The sequence below is a fragment of the Gallus gallus genome, chromosome 9 (genome assembly GCF_016699485.2).
Source record: "Gallus gallus isolate bGalGal1 chromosome 9, bGalGal1.mat.broiler.GRCg7b, whole genome shotgun sequence".
In the NCBI taxonomy this organism is placed as follows: Eukaryota; Metazoa; Chordata; class Aves; order Galliformes; family Phasianidae; genus Gallus; species Gallus gallus.
This window is the reverse complement of record NC_052540.1, coordinates 884617-903312: the sequence shown is the minus strand read 5'-3', so window position 1 is coordinate 903312 and position 18696 is coordinate 884617. Positions and strand designations below refer to the sequence as shown.

Below are 18696 nucleotides of genomic sequence, written 5' to 3'. Positions count from 1 at the left end.
AATCCATAACTTCAGGTGTTTACTTTTTGGAGTGACATGAAGTGCTTTCCCTTTAGTCATTAAGCAAACAGTGCTCAGGGGGAGCTCGACAGTTTACCTGCATGGAAAAGGGAAACAGCTGTCCTCTCTGCCTTTTCAAATCCATTTTGTGCCTTTTTTCCCACCAATTTCATCAATTTTGGACTCATGGCATCCAAACTGCAGCTGGGGAAGGTGAGTGTGCACTGAAGCTCTGCTGATATATTCTTCATCCTCGACTCAGCCGCTCAATAAAATTCAGCTGAGATCAATGACAGCAAATGTGTGCTAAAGATACACTTTATACAACACACCTTAAGACAGGAAACATAACAGGAAACTCAAGAAGAAACAAATGGATTAATGTCTGTTCTCCCTACCACACAAATAACATTTGCACCCGAGATGGCTATATAGAAATAGTGCTTCACTACTGCTTCACTTGCATGTTTTGAACACATTTCTGTGTCACATAAGAAACACCACAGTTTGCCCATGGCCCACTGGTGGGGCACAGCTGTTCAACCCCAGCAGACACACAGAAGAGACAAATGAGGAATGTACCTTACAGCCCTGGAGGTGCTGTACAGGTAAGGGAGGACAGGGCTGCTTTGGAACCTGCTTGCTTCCATGCTGCCCAGTCATGGGGAGCAGAAATAAACCAAATGCCAGCAATCTCAACCCAAACGCATACAGCAAGAAAAGAAAAAGCAGGAAAAACATTTTAAAATAAATAGAAATCTTATCGGTACTTTCAGAGCACACAAACCCACTGCCAACCCATTCCACCTCCCCAAGCTCCACTTGATGGCTGTAATTAAACCAAGGGGCCAGCAGCACTGAGCAGCAGTCCTGACAGCACAGCAATGACACACCGAGTGGGGCCAAGAGCCTCCTCCTCTTTGGAAGGACCAAAAGGACCAAAATGAACAACTTGGATGGGAGAAGTGACCACCCCTTCTGTCTCTCTGCTCTTTCTTTGCACGTTTCTGTGATGCTTAGTGCAGAGCTGTGCACGTGTGAGCAAAGACAGTCATTTTATTTCTCTCTTTATTCCTAAGATGAGGTAGCTGATATTTTAATGATGAATGTTACCTCTTCCAGTGTGTAACATCACTATGACTGTTTTTCATGTTCCCATCACCTTCAAACAAAAAGAAATCCTTCTCTTTAACTAGCAAGTGCAAAGGCCTTTTTTTTCCACAGAGGAAATACAACCATTATAACCTACTTTCCCTCTGCTTTCAAAACTATTATGGAACTCTGCGACCAGCTCTGTGTCAGAGTAAAAGCAATCTGCTGACAGTTTGTTGGCAGCACCTTACAAACACATCAATCCACAAAGATTGAAGGGAAGGCTCATAGCGATGCGGTACGTGGACTGCCCACCCAAACACCTCCAATCCTTTAGTTTCAAGTGTACGGGAGTCATTTTATGGCAGTGCATTTCCATGCTTCATGAGAAATCGATTTCTGCCACATTTCTGCAATTATTTTTCCACTTGTTGCAGTTACTGGGCATGCTGCAATGAACTGAAAGCACGGCAGCCTGAGCAGAGCAGAGCATCAGCCCATCTCCCACTGCACGACGACAGCAGTGTGGTCACACCGCACAGACCTGATGCCTACAAGCACGTGGGCATTCCCATTGCTCACTCCTGACAGCACAGAAGGGGACACAGTAACCAGCATTCAGACCCGGGGCCTTATCTCAGAGTGCCTTCCTCTCCTGGTGCAGCTTTGCAGACAGCTGAGCAGCAGCAGCAGAACCATCATTCAAACCCCTCTTCTTTTGCTCACTGCAGAGAGGGCCAACAACAAATATCTGCATGGTGTCCTCTACCTCGCACCAATTAAACCAGCACAAAAGTGATCAGCAATAAGCAGCATTTATCATTGCACTGCTCCAGGGGACAGCTCTGCGCTCCCAATGCAACTCAGGATAAAGCCATTTGTCACAGCACAGACATTTATTAGCTGCTCCCACCAGGTGGGCACCGCAGCCTTCTCACACAACAAAATCAGTGACAGAATCTTTACTGGAAGCTCAGAAACATGTTTACTTTATATACAAGAAAACCTTATTTACAGCAACCAACAGTAAACTACGTACAAAAAAAATATATATATAATAATACAAGAGACATTTCCGTGATAATCACTGTATAAATTAACACAATAAATAGGAGGGAAGCAGGTCCCATTCTTAAGGCACAAAACCTTCTTCCCAAGACTGTACAGGGATTCGTGTGCTTCCCTACGCTTCCGACGGGATCACAGAACGGCGGGGAGACCCCTGAGGAACAGCGGTTGCTGGATGATGACACAGACATGCAGTCACTGCTGACAGGTGTAGAAAAACATCTGTTTCCATCCTTTCTTTTTTACAGTACGCGCAGCTTAAGATACAAAATATTTTGTAAACAGTCTTTTTCAATCACAGAGACAGGATGCACAAATGGAAATACTACTAAAGCAATGAATGGAGCTCTCCATACGACGTGGCGCGGAATCATTCCAAGGTGCTTCCAGCAGGGAAAGATCCCAGCAGATAAACCTGGAAGACAGCATTAGCACTAACAGCCCTCGGCAGGGTCAGAGCAGGAGCTGGTCCATGAGCTGAGCCTCCCTCTGGTGTCCTCTGCAACCTCACTGAGCCACACCATTGTAACACGGGGCTGTGCCAAATCCCCAGAATTTGCCACAAGGGGTGAATTTCTGGGGCCAGAATGTGAGATAATGGGCTGAAAGCTCTTCCCAGCACAGATCTATATGCCCAGCTTGTTGCAGACACTGCTCAGCTCCTTCCCACTCACGGCCAGCGGTGAGGGCTGATAACCAGGAGGTGGCACAAGGCTTGCACAACAGCAGCATTTCTTAGGAGACTAAACAGGGATGTGGTACGTGCAGTTCTAACTTCTCTCAAGCTGGTGTTTTACCTGAGACTGCAGGAGAGTCTCTTTCTTTTTGGTGAAGCAGATTTTTTTTACTGTCTGTACCTCCTGAGTTTCTCTCCCACAATAGAAATGATGGGACAGCAGAAGAGGAACTCGGATGAACAAAGCCAGAATTCAGCCTGGCTCCCTGCTTTGCAGATAGCTCTCACTGACGTGTGACACAATGTCCTCATTTGCTCACATCTTGCAGCAGAAATCAGCATTATTCTCAGTGAGACACAGAGAGCTTCAACCCTTCTGTTAGGCAGAAACCTTAATATTTAAAGGCACTCAGGTTAAATATGGATCCCATTTTCTAGCTCTTAATAGAAGGTGAACCCCCTCCTTGCCTTCAATAACAGGCAGGGATTGACTGGCTATGAATGCTCTGATAAAAGGTGTACCTACACAAAAAGGTTTTGAGCCTATCTACAAGATAGCCCATAAATATAAAAGAAAGGAAGATTCATCTCTGCAGGAATCATCACCAGGGTGGATGGCGGGGGGGCCTCCAGGCCTCTTCAGGCACAGCACTAAGTAAGGAACACACCTAAATGTAAAGCTCTTTGCATTCCCTTGTTACTCTCAGCAGAAAAAGCAGAGAGGAGCCCTATCTGCTGAGGAAGAACATAACCCCCAGGAAAGATGGAAGGCAAGTGCAAACTGCTTATGGACTTTAAATATGAGGTTCCTTGGAGAAACTTCACAGTTCCATCGCCATCCAAAGGAGCAAACACAGACCTCAGCCCACCTCCAGAGCCATGACCTGCCTTGTGCTCCCTGCTGGGCTCTCCAATGCAGACTTCCCCACCATGCACACTGCCAAGTGACAGAGTTTTGTACTCATAAAGAAAAAATAAGGCCAGTGAAGCAATTGCTGATGTAGACTGAAGGAACACAGTCAGGGAAAAGCTGAATCTACTTTTTTCCTGGTCCCCACGGTATTTATACCAGAATTTCTGCTAGCTTGTTTAAGCATGCTTAGTCTTCTATATTCTCATGAGCAAACTCTGCCAACTCACCAGGCTGAGAGAAATGTGGGTGAACGAATGAGCTAAAAACAGACAGGGTGAGTAAGAACTACCCTTGGTGAAGTCCTAAAGGTTGCAGTGGAGTTTGCCCAGCATGAAATCAGCCGGTAACCTTTTGAAACAGACAAGTCTTGGCATAAAATAACTTGACTGATTGCTGTTAGACTACACAGCTGATGTAAAGTTGACAAAATCAATCCTCAACAATAATAATGGAAATAGATGTCCTCAGGAAATTATGTTCTTTGCCACTGTGAATGTGACCATCGCACTGTCTGCAGCCAAAAGCAGACAAATGCTGCACTGCAATAATTTAGAACAAAATAAATACATACAAAATATTAGACAGTAATTGAAAATTCCTGCTGTCTCTCCAGCTTCATAGCACTGACTGTTCCCAAATGTGCTCCGCAGCGATAAACATGGCAATACAATTATGCATGCTGGTCTTTGGGCTGTACGTAAGTCACCCAACTGGGGTCTGGCAGTACAGGGGAGTTTGAAGGCCATCTAGGAACTCAGAGGCACTGATTTTTTCGTGCTCCACTGTTGGTGATACCAAAGGCTATGTACAAGCATATTCCAGTTCTCATTATGATGCTTTTCTGCTCTGTAATAATCACCTTTCTCCCAGAGCTCTTGCATGAGCCCTGATGTTTGACAGCATGATTGCTCTCACAGGGATATAACTCAGGAGGACTGAGCCACCCTAAATCTTCTGGTATCCAACTTGGAGTGAAGGAGCAAGGCAGCAAGAGAAAGAAGGAAGGTTCTAGCAGCTTTTCCACCAAGACAGGTCAAAAGATGCCCATACTACAGATAGATTGTTTCTTTTGTGACATTCTTCTGCAACTACAAGTAGAAGTAAAGCAAGAGCTTTGTTGTCTGCGGCCATCACAGTGGCACCGAATGGACAGCAAGACACTCCTGGCTGCTGCCAGTCATGCTGCTCCCCCATACTGAAGTGGAGCAACTCATTCCACATCTCACTTCATTCCATCACACTTCTTGCATGGCCCACACAACTAGATGGTTTTCCTCTCCCTTTCATCTGTCTCCTGAAGATGAATGCAGTCAGAGCTGATTTCTCATCATCTTTTGGCTCTTGAGAATCGTCTTTTCTTAGCATCAGCAACTTCCAAACACTTGTTTGTGATGCCTGAAAACCTCAAAGTTGTACCATTTGACTGGCTGAGAGCAGAGAGCCAGGCCCAGCAGCAGACCACACATTGGTGCAGCTGCTCTAATCACGTGCATTGTTAGTTGCAAAGGGATATGTGAGTAAGGATCACCAGGTATTCATCAGCAAGGAGAGGTCTGTACTGGCTTGGAATTTCTGACACAAATCACATGCAACTACAGGCGTGTTAAAAAGGGATTAATAAGACAAGGACAAGGCTTTGTTCCACTCAAATGTTCTAAGCTACAGATATGACACACAGATGAGCAGGCAAGTTTTCAGTTCAAAAAGACTGTCAGATGCTTCTGAACTAAGACTGGCCAATGTATCTTTTGCCCTGAATAATTGTACTGTGATGAAATTATCCAGTAAAGGTAGCTGTGTTGCAATTCTCAGGAGTCCTGCACTGTCACTGGAACCAGAACTTCCCACACCGGAGGACACAGTTCTTCAAACAGCAAGCAAGTTCTCTCCTGGAAGGCTCTGCCCGAATGCAGGTAAGGTGCCTCTGAACTGGACGCAGCTGTACCCCACAGGAAATAAAGGTAGCACCATGCTTGGTTGATATGAGCTCTGAACAGTTGCAATTTGGCTGTTCAGTGGAGACAGTTGTGAGCACATCTGCTCTGTGAGGTGACTGCTGTGCAGTTAGGGGGAATGGTAGACACAGGCTGTGAAAACAGAGGCTAAACCTCGCTGGCAGGAGTACTCCGGCTCAGCTCCTTGATCCCGTGCAGTATCCTCTTCATGTGACCCACTTTGGTCACACCCAGGTCCTGAAAGACAACAGAAAAGCTTACCTGTGGAGAAAAGGGGGAAAGACGCCAGGGCACCAAGCAGTAGCTACAAACTAGTCAGCCAGTTAGAGAGGAGGAAACCAAGCAGAAAGGTTACAAACCTGATGGCTACACATAGAACCTCAAACCACGTTTCAAGAAGCCATCAGAGCACAAGAGGGTAGTGAGCAGTCACAGAGCAGGCACAGAACAATGGGGAGAAACAACCGCAGACCATGAGCCAGAAATGCAAATTGCTCTGACTGTTAAAAGCCAAAGCGTGAGAAAAGAAAGCACGTACAGATCTCAAGGACCTAAGCTGGTAGCCAAACACATGCAGGAAGAACCAACGGGTGAATGGTCACACCAAAAAACACGTGTGAACACTTGGGCACCACACAGCAAACCACACGCTGTAGCTGGATGGCATGCAGAGAGATCAGCTACAGAAATTACAGCAAAACCTGGAACAGAAAGCTGGTCAAAAGTACAAACAAGATCTAAAGGTCACTCAAGCAATGCCATGCACTACATTATGTCAAAATTTATTTCTGCCACACGCAAGTCACCAGAATGATGACAAAATTATTTAATACATGCAAAGAACCACTGCTTTCAATTTTCCTTCCCTGTGGGGAAAGCGTATCTCAATGAGAAGAAAAGCTGTGCAATATCCTTACTAAGTACTATTTCTAAAAGGTTCTCTCCATCTCGCAGTGTCACTTCTTTTAAGGAAGTGCAATGACCTATTTGTCCAGTGACTATAACACAAGATCCAAGTTTTCCCAATTGAAGCATGTCCTGCAAAGATGGTTCAGCAGCTGAGAAGTTGAAAACTTAAACTCTCAAGAACACTTTTTGCAATCTGTGTGCTGGACTGTTTTCCATCTCCAGTAAGCTGTGGAGAGTTACACAGCTGGTCTCTCAGCTAGCCGTTCTACCCCTCTGCTATTAAATATAAGATGACCTCAAATGGCAAGAAAATAAAACAAAGCTGCAATGAACCCATTCATCTTGCCAAGACACATGGAGTAACCAGTGGGCAGACCGTTACCAAGCACATTCAGCACAGAAGGTCATGCAGATGGAGCTGGCTATTTCTGATGAGCCAGTCATGAAAGTACCTTGAGGTCCCTCCGTTCGAGGTGCAGGAGCTCAGAGCCCCGGACGTCATGCCGGATGAAGATATCCTTATACTCACAAAGACTGAGATGCTCAAGCCAAGCCGCAACCTCCTCCGTTCCCCAGAGGTGAACTGTTAGAGATGGAAAAGCAGGAGTGCATTCAGTACCCAGAATCCCAGAAGAAAGTGAGAAGTGAGGACACCATCAGCACTCAGTGCCAGAGGAGGACAGCAAGCAGTACACCACAGCCTCAGAACAAGGGGAGGAAAAGAATGTGTAGCACAATCTACAGCCTCAAACATAGGAGGTAGGGTAGAGTAAGATCAGAGTTTTTCTCTTAAGTAGAGGCTATAGCAGGAGTAAAGCCAGGAGCGCATGTTGTTTTGATAAAGGATTGAGTATCCTTTTTTTCTTCTTCTTCTTCTTTTTTTTTTTAAATTTACCCCCATGCTTAAGAGTAAATTCATTGATATCTCTGTGCTTACAAAATGGTCATAAAATAATATCAAGAATCAAGCATGGGTTAGCTTGCTATTATGTATTGCTACTATGTATGAACATTTGTGCTCAGTAAACAAAACAGCAACCCCACTACCTAAAGTGTGAGGAAAAGCTTGTTCTTCCACCTTCTTGCACAGCCTCTAAATAAGAGAAGAAAAATGTTCCTAAGTTCTGAGAGGCAATGAGTGAGCACCAGCATGCTAGACAGGAGGAGACTGTACCCGCAATTCCATGACAGAGGAAAGGACCCAGGAACACACAGAACAGATAGTACTTCTGAATTTTAGGAGGAGGTCTTCGTAAGTAGAATATAAACCAAAAATCAACTAACCCAACTGGAGAGAAAGTGTTCTGATTGACAATTTGTTGATTCATGGCCAGCATTCATCTACAGACCAGTAGGATTAAAGGTCAGAGTGCATCTTTGGTGATGCTGATTCCCAGCCATTTAGACATGAAGCCTGATTAAAGTCTTGAAAGTGAGTCACTGAGAAAAACATCATTAACCATATCACAGAGAATCAGTAGTGAAAAGACTGGAGTTACGCGGACTTGGGCCCCACAGTCGTTTTGATACCTAAAATGCCAAAATCCTCAAATTCTCTTCACTAAGCTCCCTTAAAAATATCCTAGAAAATGGCCAGATGTAGGCCGAACTCTTCAGAGGGTACCTCCTTTTTCAGCTCAGAAATATCTGCTTAGCACTGAGGGATCATGACTCAGAACACAGCAATAAACTACTCTGCCATGTCAGAAAGATTCCATTCCAAGAAAAGGCTGAGGCAAGCGAAACAGAAGACAGAGAAAACATGGGAAGAAACAGAGAGAGAACGTGTAGTGTTGTGACCACACTGGTGTGACAAAGAGAGAGACAACACGTGAGCAGACTTGGTACCCGGCAATCCCATGCTACTATGTGTTTCCTTATTTTTGTTGTTCTTCTCTTTTTTAAACTTGGTCACCAGCCGGAATTTGCCGCTGCGGCTGCGTTTAGAATAATCCAGCATCTGATTCTGAAGGAACAGAGAGAGAGAATGAGGAAAACATACGTAAGTTCGCAGGAACAGACCACAAACAAGAACTGTCAAACTTAGGTCAATGACCTTGCAAAAGAGGAAAACAGTTCTAAACTCATTCTGACCAAGACAGGGAAGGAAATGGAGAAAGCTGATCCCAAGTCAGTCAAGGGTCATTAGCAGGAAATTACTTTCTTTAGTCTTAGGGAGCTGAGTTTCCTTCTCAATAATTTTTTCTCACATCAGTCATATATTCACAGGAAGTCAAACACAACCAAGTAGTGAAAAACAGCTAAGAAAATACACCTGTGGTCCTCCTCACCTCCTCATCACAAGGCTCCATAAGCTGCCACAGCCAAGGGATGTATGCCAGTTTCCTCAACTGGAGGTCCATGTCTGCCAAGGCTGCTTGAAGCTGCTCCTTCTGGGGAGGATCTAATTGCTGGATCAGAAATAGAAGCAAAGTAGAGTTAAAAGCCATGTGGTGGAACACACAGTCACGCGCATGCCTTAAAATTCCTAGCTGACAGGGCAGTTCCTCATTTGAGAAGGATATGAACAGCAGCCACCCCACTCAGACACTGCCAAGTTAATAATTTGCATCTTTTCCGAGCTCCACACTGAGCAAACTAACCTGACTGCTCATCCCATTTATCCAGCAACACCATTCCAACTCCTGCATGACAACATTTTAAGTGACTTGTTACAAACACAAAGAGGACCACAACTAATACAATGTTGCTGCCAAGGTCACAGTAGAGAAGGAGAGGAAGTGATTCTGCTTTACTCTCCTTCTGTGCTTCTTACCAGTGCCATCTTGCCTGCCATCAGTAGTTCTGTCTCATTATGCAGGGCTTTGACATTATTCACCATCTCTACAACAAGGCTGCAGTTCAGACCCTGTGGGAAACCATTAATGCGCAAATTAAGCCTGGAAATGCAGAGGTTTGAGCAGTCAAAAGGAAGAAGTTTTAGAGAAGCAAGGCCTACTTTTGGTCAATCAGAAAGGGATACCAAGTGCTACAGAACAAGAACCAAAAGAAAGATGCCAAGGGAGTGAAGTACCTCTGTAGACTTGGATTTAGCGTAGACTTTGTCCATAGACTTGGAGCTGGCATTGACAGCATGGGCAAGCTCCTGTTCCATGTCCTGGTAGGATTGGGCTATTTCCCGAATGCTAAAGAGAGAATTACAGATTGCATCAGCATATGCTCAAAGCAAGAGATCTTTTCTGACTGGGTATCTCCTTTAATACACATCAGACTGACAGGAACAGAGAGGCACAGCCTCTGGCAAAGCAGGGCTATTCTCCCCTCTACAGTGAGCATGCATAGGCAAAGCAAGGCAGACTTCACATACACAACTCCATACACATATTCAGTTCTGTGCATGAGTTGCAATCAGTTTGAAATGCAACCAAGATATTTTAGTGTGACTGCAGTGATTTAAAAGGCAGATGCACACACAGCAGTTTAATTGACGTTTCTTTGGTATGACTCTGGGCATATTCCCTCAAAAGCCAAGACCAAGGGGCAGAATATCTGAGTAATGGAGGAGTATAAAGTGACATCTTCCTGATGCTGGGCATCAGGGTTACACGAAACCAACTTGCCATGGGAGCTCCCAGAGAGGACTCCGTTTCACTTCTGATAACGGCCGTCGACAATTAAAGCTATTGAGTTGTTTCGAGATTCAGTGATCCCTTTTTACTCATAAAAGTAATATATTTTATTCAGAATAACTTAAAGTTTATTCAACTTCAGTCCCCATGCAGCTGGGGTAGCACATAATGAAAACACAACTCCCAGTGACATGGATTAGCACAGCAGAAGATAAAAGTGAACAGAAATGCAGGACAAGAACAATTAGGCACCAGAGAACAGCTTTATTCACCAAAACCAAATTGAGCCTCACCTGTGGATCAGAGCGCCTGCAGTTTGACCAAACTGGTTGATCTGGGTGGATTCTTCTTCAGACATGATCTCTGGTTGCAGAGAGAAAGAGGAGGGTCGGGACAACTCACACTTCTGTTTGTCTTCCCAGGACTTCAGGGTGCTCTCAAATGCCTAAAGAAACCACAGCAAGCAAACTGTAAGATACTGTAAGATAAGTCTCTTATTAAACGCAAGGGTTTTATGTGGCCAATGCCTGTAAAACATGCATGTCTGGTATAGACAACTTTCACTGTTCAGCTGTTGGTAACTTTGCTAACTTCAGCTGTTTGAGCTGAAATTTTCCATATCACTCCCTTGCCTTGGCTTAGTTTCTATTTAAGTCTTATTTTAGTAAAAGCATTAGTCCACTCCTGTGAGCCAGACCAGCAAAAATTCACCAATTCCCTCGTGTCCTTGCTTTGAGTATCTCTATTGCCTCTACACTGTACAGCAGGAATCTGACTTCTGACGTGTCCCCAAGAAAGCGTCTTCTGCTATTCAGCAAAAATTCACAGAGTTGGACAAATTACAAGTCCTGGGGGATGGAGAGAGCAGTTGAATTACTGCGCATCTCTCTTCAAGCTACATCTCAGAGTTGATAATTAAAAACGTTCAAGACTTGTCCTTATCTGGAAGTAAACTGAACTTCTGCAGTAAGGGCAGGACTAGCAGCTGAACTCAAAGCTAGGGCCCGTCCTGCTTGCAGCCTTACCAACATTTCTGCTGCCTTCAGCTAGTGCTAAGGGAGCAGAAGCAAAACAGATCCAATGCAGAAAGATCTAAACTGGATATGATGAGAACAAGAACTGACACACAGAATCTCTTGGCAAGGAGAGAAGGATCAAAGAGCACATAAAATCAGAATAGAGAAGGTCAGACAAGGGAAGGGACCATGAAGGGGACAACTGAGATAGGCAGAATTCAGAGAAGAGAGGGTAACAAGCACAGGGTGCACACCATTCTCAGGGGAAAAAAAAACAGAAATTTGTGGAGCCAGAAAAGGAAAGGAGAATGAGTGCAATGAGTAGAGGGGAAGGGAAAAGAAAATGGTAGTCATGGATCCTGGGCCTGGAAATTCAAGTGAGACGAGCACAAACTAGGTCAGGAGCACAGGGCTAAGGGGTGGGGAGATGGATGGAGCAGAAGATCCAGTGTCTAACAGAACACAATTGCCCTCAGGACACATCATTTTCCTGCATTTGCAAATACCTATGAAGTCCTGAGGTAAAGCACTGCCTTCCCCTGCAGCTTCTCACACAAGATAAAAACAAGCTTTGTCAGCTCTGTGCAAGCTATCTGATGATCTCAGCCTTGATGATGCCTCTTCAGTGGTCCATATGAGGCCACAAGGTAATGTGAGTTTTTCCAACTTAAGTTTAGAAGAAACCAAACATCCCATACCATATTTGAAAAATGCTACCAGAGGTATGGGGCTGCACACTCAAAAACAGGACCCCACTTCATCTACTTCACAGGACAGACTGGTTCTGTGTCATGAAGGAAAGGGTGTGCAGTGACAATCACAAGGACAGCAGGAGAAATAAGGACAAGCCTGTGGTCAAGATAAGAGTTGAATGCTGCTCTGCAAAACTGGAACTTGTTGCTTACTTGCAGCTCCATGTCTGCAGAACCTGATTTGCAGGCAGGGTGAAGTGGGGTGGCACAACAATAGCTTCAGTTCGTCCAACACACAGCACACTCTGTAAGGACACGTGCCCTACCTGCCTTATATGCTTCCTTCCTTTCCCACTACGACATATGTGTAGGCTGCCTTTCCTTTTCCCTCTCTCACCTTTTCAGCACAAATCCTGTTCCTCTTGACTCTCTGTGCTATCTCACTCACTCTCCCTCTCAAAAAGGAGACATTGCAGAAACTCTCCATCCCTCCAGGGAAGACTGTGCACATATTCCTGTCTCCTTCTCCCTAACATCTGCCAATATCCACTGTTCCCTCCTAGCTAAAGGGGGGGCTTGGGCCCTGTTCTACCACGACAGGGGCCTTGCAGGTCTACCTAGCCTTTCTTTTCACACTATCATACTTGCAACCTCTTTACAGGGAATGTCCCTGGTCTGAATCAGGCTGCTTTCCCTTTTTTTCTGTTCTTAGTTGTTCTCTCTTTTCCTGTTTTTCAGCAGATGAGTCCTTTGCAGAGGACTTCAGTTTGCTCTCAAAGCATGCTATGCTGGTAACTATTAATAACTCCAGTCAACAAAACTGTTTATCAATGGACAATTGCAGAGCTGTGTCACTACAGCAATTCCTTTATCCTTTCCCTTAGCTTCCCACCACTCAATAATACTTTAAAAGAGCAAGAAGACTTTCCTTACATGCTAGTACTCATCAGATACGCTGCTGAACCAGGCATGAGACACACTTTCCTTGGCCAATGAGGTTTAAGTCACATACTGAACAATAAAGAGAAATCAAAATATTGAGCAGTTGAATCTAGTCAGCCCACAGCACTCAGCTAATCAGGGACAAACAGCACGTTAAGAAATGTTGTGTCACAGGGCACCTAGAAAAACAATGCAAAATAAGCCTGACAAAACTTTACCTATATGATTTCCCAAGTAGTGAATGCAAGCTTAACCATATTCTTTCCAGAGAGTCTTACTTCCTGCATCCACCAAGATAAGCTTTCATGTGTGGCCACAGACACGCTGCAGGAACATGTGACTTCAGAACCCATGAGTGTGCTGTACAATGCATCCAAAGCAGCTCTTACCCTGTCTCGGGTCAGGGTTTGTGCCCTGTTCTTATGAACAATCCAGATGTAACCTGGAGGCTGGATCCAGGCTTCCCCATCCACTTGGACAGGAACTCCCTCTTCTCCCAGGATGGCTATCTTCACAGTTCGACACTGCAAGAAATGATTGCAATACAGAAACATTGCTTTTTCAGAAGCATGAGACACTAATTCCAAAACACTTCCTCAGGTACTGTAGCTTTGTTTCTTCTAGATCATACAGGCATCGTTTGCTGTGTCTTTGGACTATCCGTATTTAGAAATGCCCATCTAACTCCTCCCACAATGAACACCAGCATAAAACTCCATATCCACATTGCCCCTGAATATGCACCTTCTCAACCTTGGTGCATCTTCTTTCATGGACAAGAGAGAACAGGAAGGAAGGCTTTACAGAATGAAACTGGCAAAAACATCACCAGCTGGAGATGGAGGTGGCAAGAAGAGCTCATAAAAGCAGTTGATACCTGTGCAATCCGATGATGCTGTAGGTTTATCACTCGTGACACTGCCATCTGCATGCTACCAAACACGGCTACCACCTCCAAAATCTTGTCATCGAAGGAGGGGGCTGTAAATGTCTAGTCAAACACAAGGGAGAGAGAATTCAACTGACATGCAGCTCTGTTTGAGAGGTTTTCCTTTTCCCCCTGTTGGTACAGAGCTGGGGCTTAGTTTTCAGTTGTGCTATTTAAGCTGTACCAGAATTAACAATGAGGATAGAAGGTAAAGATTTGCAGCGATACCAGAAAGATAAAAAGAGCCTCAATATTTCCACTGTGCTTTCAATGGCAGTGAAAGCGTAATTCTAACACAAAGACTGTACTCACAAGGGAATAATTATTCTTATAAGAATAGGCAGTTCTTTCATTTCAAATAATACAATGTTTCTGACTGGATCCAGCTCCCTGTGCCTTCAAGGGGCTTTCCTTCTCAAGCAGACTGAGGACAGGAGGTCAATTTCATAAAATCTCAACCCAAGCCATTCTGTAAGTGACCTTAAAGCCTATCCGTTTCCAAACTCTGCCATTGGAAGGGTTTCCCCTCACTAGGTCAGGCTGCCCAGGGCAGCATCCAGCCTAGTCACGAACACCTCCAGGGATGGGGCACCCATGGCTTCTCTGGGCAACCTGTTTCATTGCTTCACCACCTTCTGAGTAAAATTTAGCATACTTCTTGGAAGTGACGTGCTCAGGACAGCATCTGGTTTCTTTCTGAATCACTACAGATTTGCTTGGGTGCAAACCTGCTGAATAGTGACTTTTCAGTATTCTAGCCAACTCACAAAAGAAATACAGGCAGACATGCCCCTGGTCCCCTTCTTCCAAGCTCTGTTCTCAGCAGCTATGACTCTAGAAGCAACTTCAATTTAAAACATTTCCTGAGCTATCTCAGAGAATACTCACATCATCTTCCTTGGTTCCACCCCAGAAATTGGTGCCTCCTGCATAGCTGGGAATGTTGAGTACAGCAATTCCCTGGAGACTGGGCAAAGGGATTGGCCTCCCATCGCACTATACAGAAAAGTAGGCATCATTACTCTCACCACAGCAGTAGAGAACCTCTTCTGCCACAGTATATACTCTAGAAACAGCCTGTATGGAATAGCTGAGCAAAAAATTATTCAGGTTTCTTCAACTTACTCTTCCATCTAACAGAGTAAAAGAACATATTCATTCATGTTTCACGAACCACCTCTCCTTTGGCAGAGGTAGGCTGTAGAGAGAGACTGTTGCTTCTTTACCCCAAACAGGCAAAAGGAACACCTGAGAGGCTTGGCAGAGCCTCTTAGTCTGTTCCAGAAAGGGGAATAAAACTTCTGAACTGCCTGCTGCGATGAGGGTCTCCCTGTTACAGTTGTTCATGCTGTGGGTGGGCAATACAGGAATAATTATTTTTCTTGTTTGATCTACCTTATAGCACAGTTAAATTAAAAGCTTTCCTTCACACCATCTAAAATGCTGTTTTCACAGGAGACGCCACATGTAGCAATCCTACCCATGCTTAATATGGAGCTGGGGATGGCTACTGCTTTCCAACAGGATGATGCTTCTTATAATGGGCTGAGAATACAAGTTATTTTCCAGAACTAGGAAAAACCACTTCCAGCTACCACAAAGATACAGCAAGTATGCTCTATCGAGCAGGTAAGGGAAACATCCTAGTCAGCAAGGAGAATCACCATGCCAAAAATCCAAAAATCAAAGGATCTGAAGGAGATGCAATTATGTACTCCAGTTTTAGCAACAGAAGGACATGCTAATTCCTCACCTCCAGCAACACTTTCTGCTCCAGGTTTTTATATGTTCTGTGTAACAGCTCCTTGGTCCCCAATACTCCATACCACATCATGTTTTTGGTACGACTTCTAAGGGAGCAAAACAAAAGAGAAAGGGTCAGGAGTGGCATTTACTTCTTCACTCAAAGGCAAAAGCATCCACATAGTTTGAAATGGCACCTCCTACACCCCAAAAAACGAATGAGCTTTGCTTCCAAAAGGGTCAAACACTCAAAATTACCATCAGTTATCTTAGGAAAATATTCACCTTGAAAAAAGTATCACTTGGGATAACTGAGTAACATTTATTACCAAACACAAAGAGAGATTCCCACAGCCTAGAAGGGGTCCGTCTCATACACCAGGACATCAACTGTTTTGCAACATTAGCTTATGTCAAGAAAATATACCAACCCCATGCTATACAAATCATCTTCTAGTTGCCCAGGTATTTAAAAGGCCAAAGCCTGTGACAGATACAGTGGTTTGTTTGTATTAATGTAGTGTCAAGGCCAAATTCAGCCTCAGTAGCACCTAAAGCTGAGATGTGTTCTTCTCCGAGGAAGTCCAGGAGAAAAACTTGTGTGTGAGATCACACAGTAAATGGAACCAAAGCACTGTATCCACACTGATGTAGTCTCTCAAAGATCCACAACAGCATAATAAATCAGTAATAAATCAGAAAATCATCTCCTTCATCACGATTTCAAGTCATCTTCCTAACCTTCAAAAAAGAAGATCACACAGGTGAGACTGATGATGTATCTATTCAGCATACTTCCAGACAACTGGCTTCAAAAGCTTGTATGAAAACATAAACTGATTTCAGTCACTTCTGGCAGTAGTCAAAGGTCAGTCAATATCAAACCCACCTGCATTTCTCTGGGTGCTCATCACGTTTGTTGTTGAAGTCCAAAGAAATCTTTGCATCCAGTCCAATCCCAAAGTAATTATTCATCACACACTTCTCTGTATAACATTCTCTGTAAAGTAGCAAAAAACAACACACAACCCCAAAACTCTCACTCCTAAGTCTACATACCATGTGGGATACATCTCACATGCCCCACTTGGCCACCTACTAATTCCTTTGTATAAAAAGGTGAAGAACAAGAAGGCTGTATGCCAACATGTCAGATGAGCACTGCTGGGAAGATGAGCACTGCCTAAAACCTAAAACCACAAAATAGGCAACTGAGCAGAGGCCCCCAGTCTGCAGCCTCTGACCTGAGTACTTCACAGCTACAAGATTTGTGGAGGAATTCTCCCCTTGCCACCAGAACATACTCCAAAGTCTACATTTGAGTTATAAAAAGCTACATGCCTGGTCAACGTAGTTGTGAAAAAGGCACACAAAACATTTGCAATGCTAATTGCTGAAGTATGTATATATTAGGTGTTAATTACAGCCTGACAAATAAAGTCAAAAGTAACCTAATCTCAGGGGCACTGAATCCCATAAGAAAAAAAAAACAAAAAAACATTAAATCTGCATTAACTGAATTTATCTGTTAAAGAACTTAGCAGGAACGATTTGAAAAAGAGTTCACAACACATTTGCTACCTGTCTGCCCTACTGTGCCCTGACCATGAGATTTCTTTGACCTCCATGGTGCTGATTCCCACACAACTTCCTGCCTGCTCCCTGAAAGCTGGAGTCATCTCTGAGTGTTGGGAGAAAACTGATTTGGATTGCATTCTCTCACCTAAAACCTAAAAGTCTTCTACTGTGAGTCTGTCACGTTATACTTTATTATTACTATTATCATTAGTATATGTCACTGCATGAATAATAACTACATAAGATGACCCTCACTGGCACCAGCATATGATTTCATTTACGTAACTCTGAGTTGTGGCAGTCCATTATTTAGCTCTCCAAATGTCTCTACTTGTCAGCAAAATGCTGATATTCATTTGGAAATGCCCACTGACTTCAACTGGGCATACTCACAGATTTTCAGGCTCAGAGTTGAAGGGATCAGCATGGATCAACAAGCGGCTGATGACAGAGCTCCCAGGCAAAGACCCAGACATGCCAGCACGGATATCTGTAGGAAAATTGGCAATGGGAAGATCATGATGTAATAAACTGAAAACATGTCATTTCAGTCTCAGACTACATTAACTCCAGTCACTCACTGTGGAAAGCAACTAGCATTGTGCTTTCTTCCACTCCAGAAGACTCAGCACTCTCAACAAGAAGAGTTTCTGGGATTGCCTGCTGGGTGACACAATATCACCTGAGGCCAACAGCACAATTGTACAGACACATGAGAATGGACAATGGCAGCATATTCACTACAGCAGGTATTCTGCTTCACGGTGAGACATGCAACACCCTGCTTCATGGAGCAAGAGAGGAGAAGGACTGAAATTACTCCCCTTGTCACCCAAGAATTACTGTCTCCAGCTTCTAAAATTATTAGATGGCAACACACGAACATTATCTTTTTCAAAGAGTGAGAAAATAGCCTGCTTCCAGAAGAAACAATTTGAACCAGTAACTGGGTGAAGAGGTAGAAGGACAGCACAGGAGTGATGGAGAGAAGCTGCTACACAAGATGCACGAGGCTGGAATTCTGCTAGGTTTGTGCAGCCTTCACACAGATTACTGCTCCCAATCCATGGCTGCCACTTTCCAGAAACTCCTCTGAGCTGTCTGGCACCTCATCAGCCTTCTCAAGCTCCTTTTAAGTTCAGAATCTCCTTGTAACTGACACAAAAATTCTGCCACTGCACAGTGGCAGGTCTCAGCGGTATTGAAAACTATTACAATCACTCCATGCCTCCACTGTTATGTTCTAGTGGAAAGTTATCTACAAAGAGATTTATTTCCAAGTGGACCCAGCAAAAGGACATCAGTCAGAAAAATGTCATGTTTTACACAGAGGCTTAAGCCTGTGCTGTCATCAGCCGTACTCCAGTGGGCTGCTTGAATGAATGGTGGTGAGTATTACACTCACTTGGGTAGAGGATTTTTGTGTTCAGCATTGGCAAGTTGTCCCGGTTTCCCGTCTGGGGAGGAAGAGATGCAGAACTGCCCAGTGATAAACTTCCTTTGCTTATTTGTCTTTCACAAGGAGACTTGGATGCTGTAAAACATAACACAAACATGGCTATTGACAAACATGTGATTCGGACCAGCACATAAC

At 44.2% G+C, this 18696-nt stretch overlaps 1 protein-coding gene across 9 annotated transcripts in view; it reads right to left on the bottom strand.

The window, feature by feature from the left end:
- Positions 1-1969: 1969 nt before the first annotated feature.
- The window catches only part of DGKD (diacylglycerol kinase delta), a 57333-nt gene continuing 40606 nt past the window's right edge, over positions 1970-18696 (bottom strand). For 8 of the 9 annotated variants that reach the window (XM_015277197.4, XM_004936945.5, XM_422569.7 and 5 more), the window contains 14 exons: positions 18508-18636; positions 17496-17592; positions 16414-16524; positions 15535-15631; positions 14670-14777; positions 13731-13844; positions 13243-13377; positions 10497-10648; positions 9648-9759; positions 9390-9482; positions 8905-9024; positions 8462-8579; positions 7066-7196; positions 1970-5941 (listed from right to left, as the gene is read on the bottom strand). In XM_015277197.4, the coding sequence (XP_015132683.1) occupies positions 5852-5941; positions 7066-7196; positions 8462-8579; positions 8905-9024; positions 9390-9482; positions 9648-9759; positions 10497-10648; positions 13243-13377; positions 13731-13844; positions 14670-14777; positions 15535-15631; positions 16414-16524; positions 17496-17592; positions 18508-18636 (1607 nt within the window). In that variant the 3' untranslated portion in view covers positions 1970-5851. The remainder of the gene's footprint in view (positions 5942-7065; positions 7197-8461; positions 8580-8904; positions 9025-9389; positions 9483-9647; positions 9760-10496; positions 10649-13242; positions 13378-13730; positions 13845-14669; positions 14778-15534; positions 15632-16413; positions 16525-17495; positions 17593-18507; positions 18637-18696) is intronic. The other variant, XM_040706007.2, reaches the window with a different exon arrangement.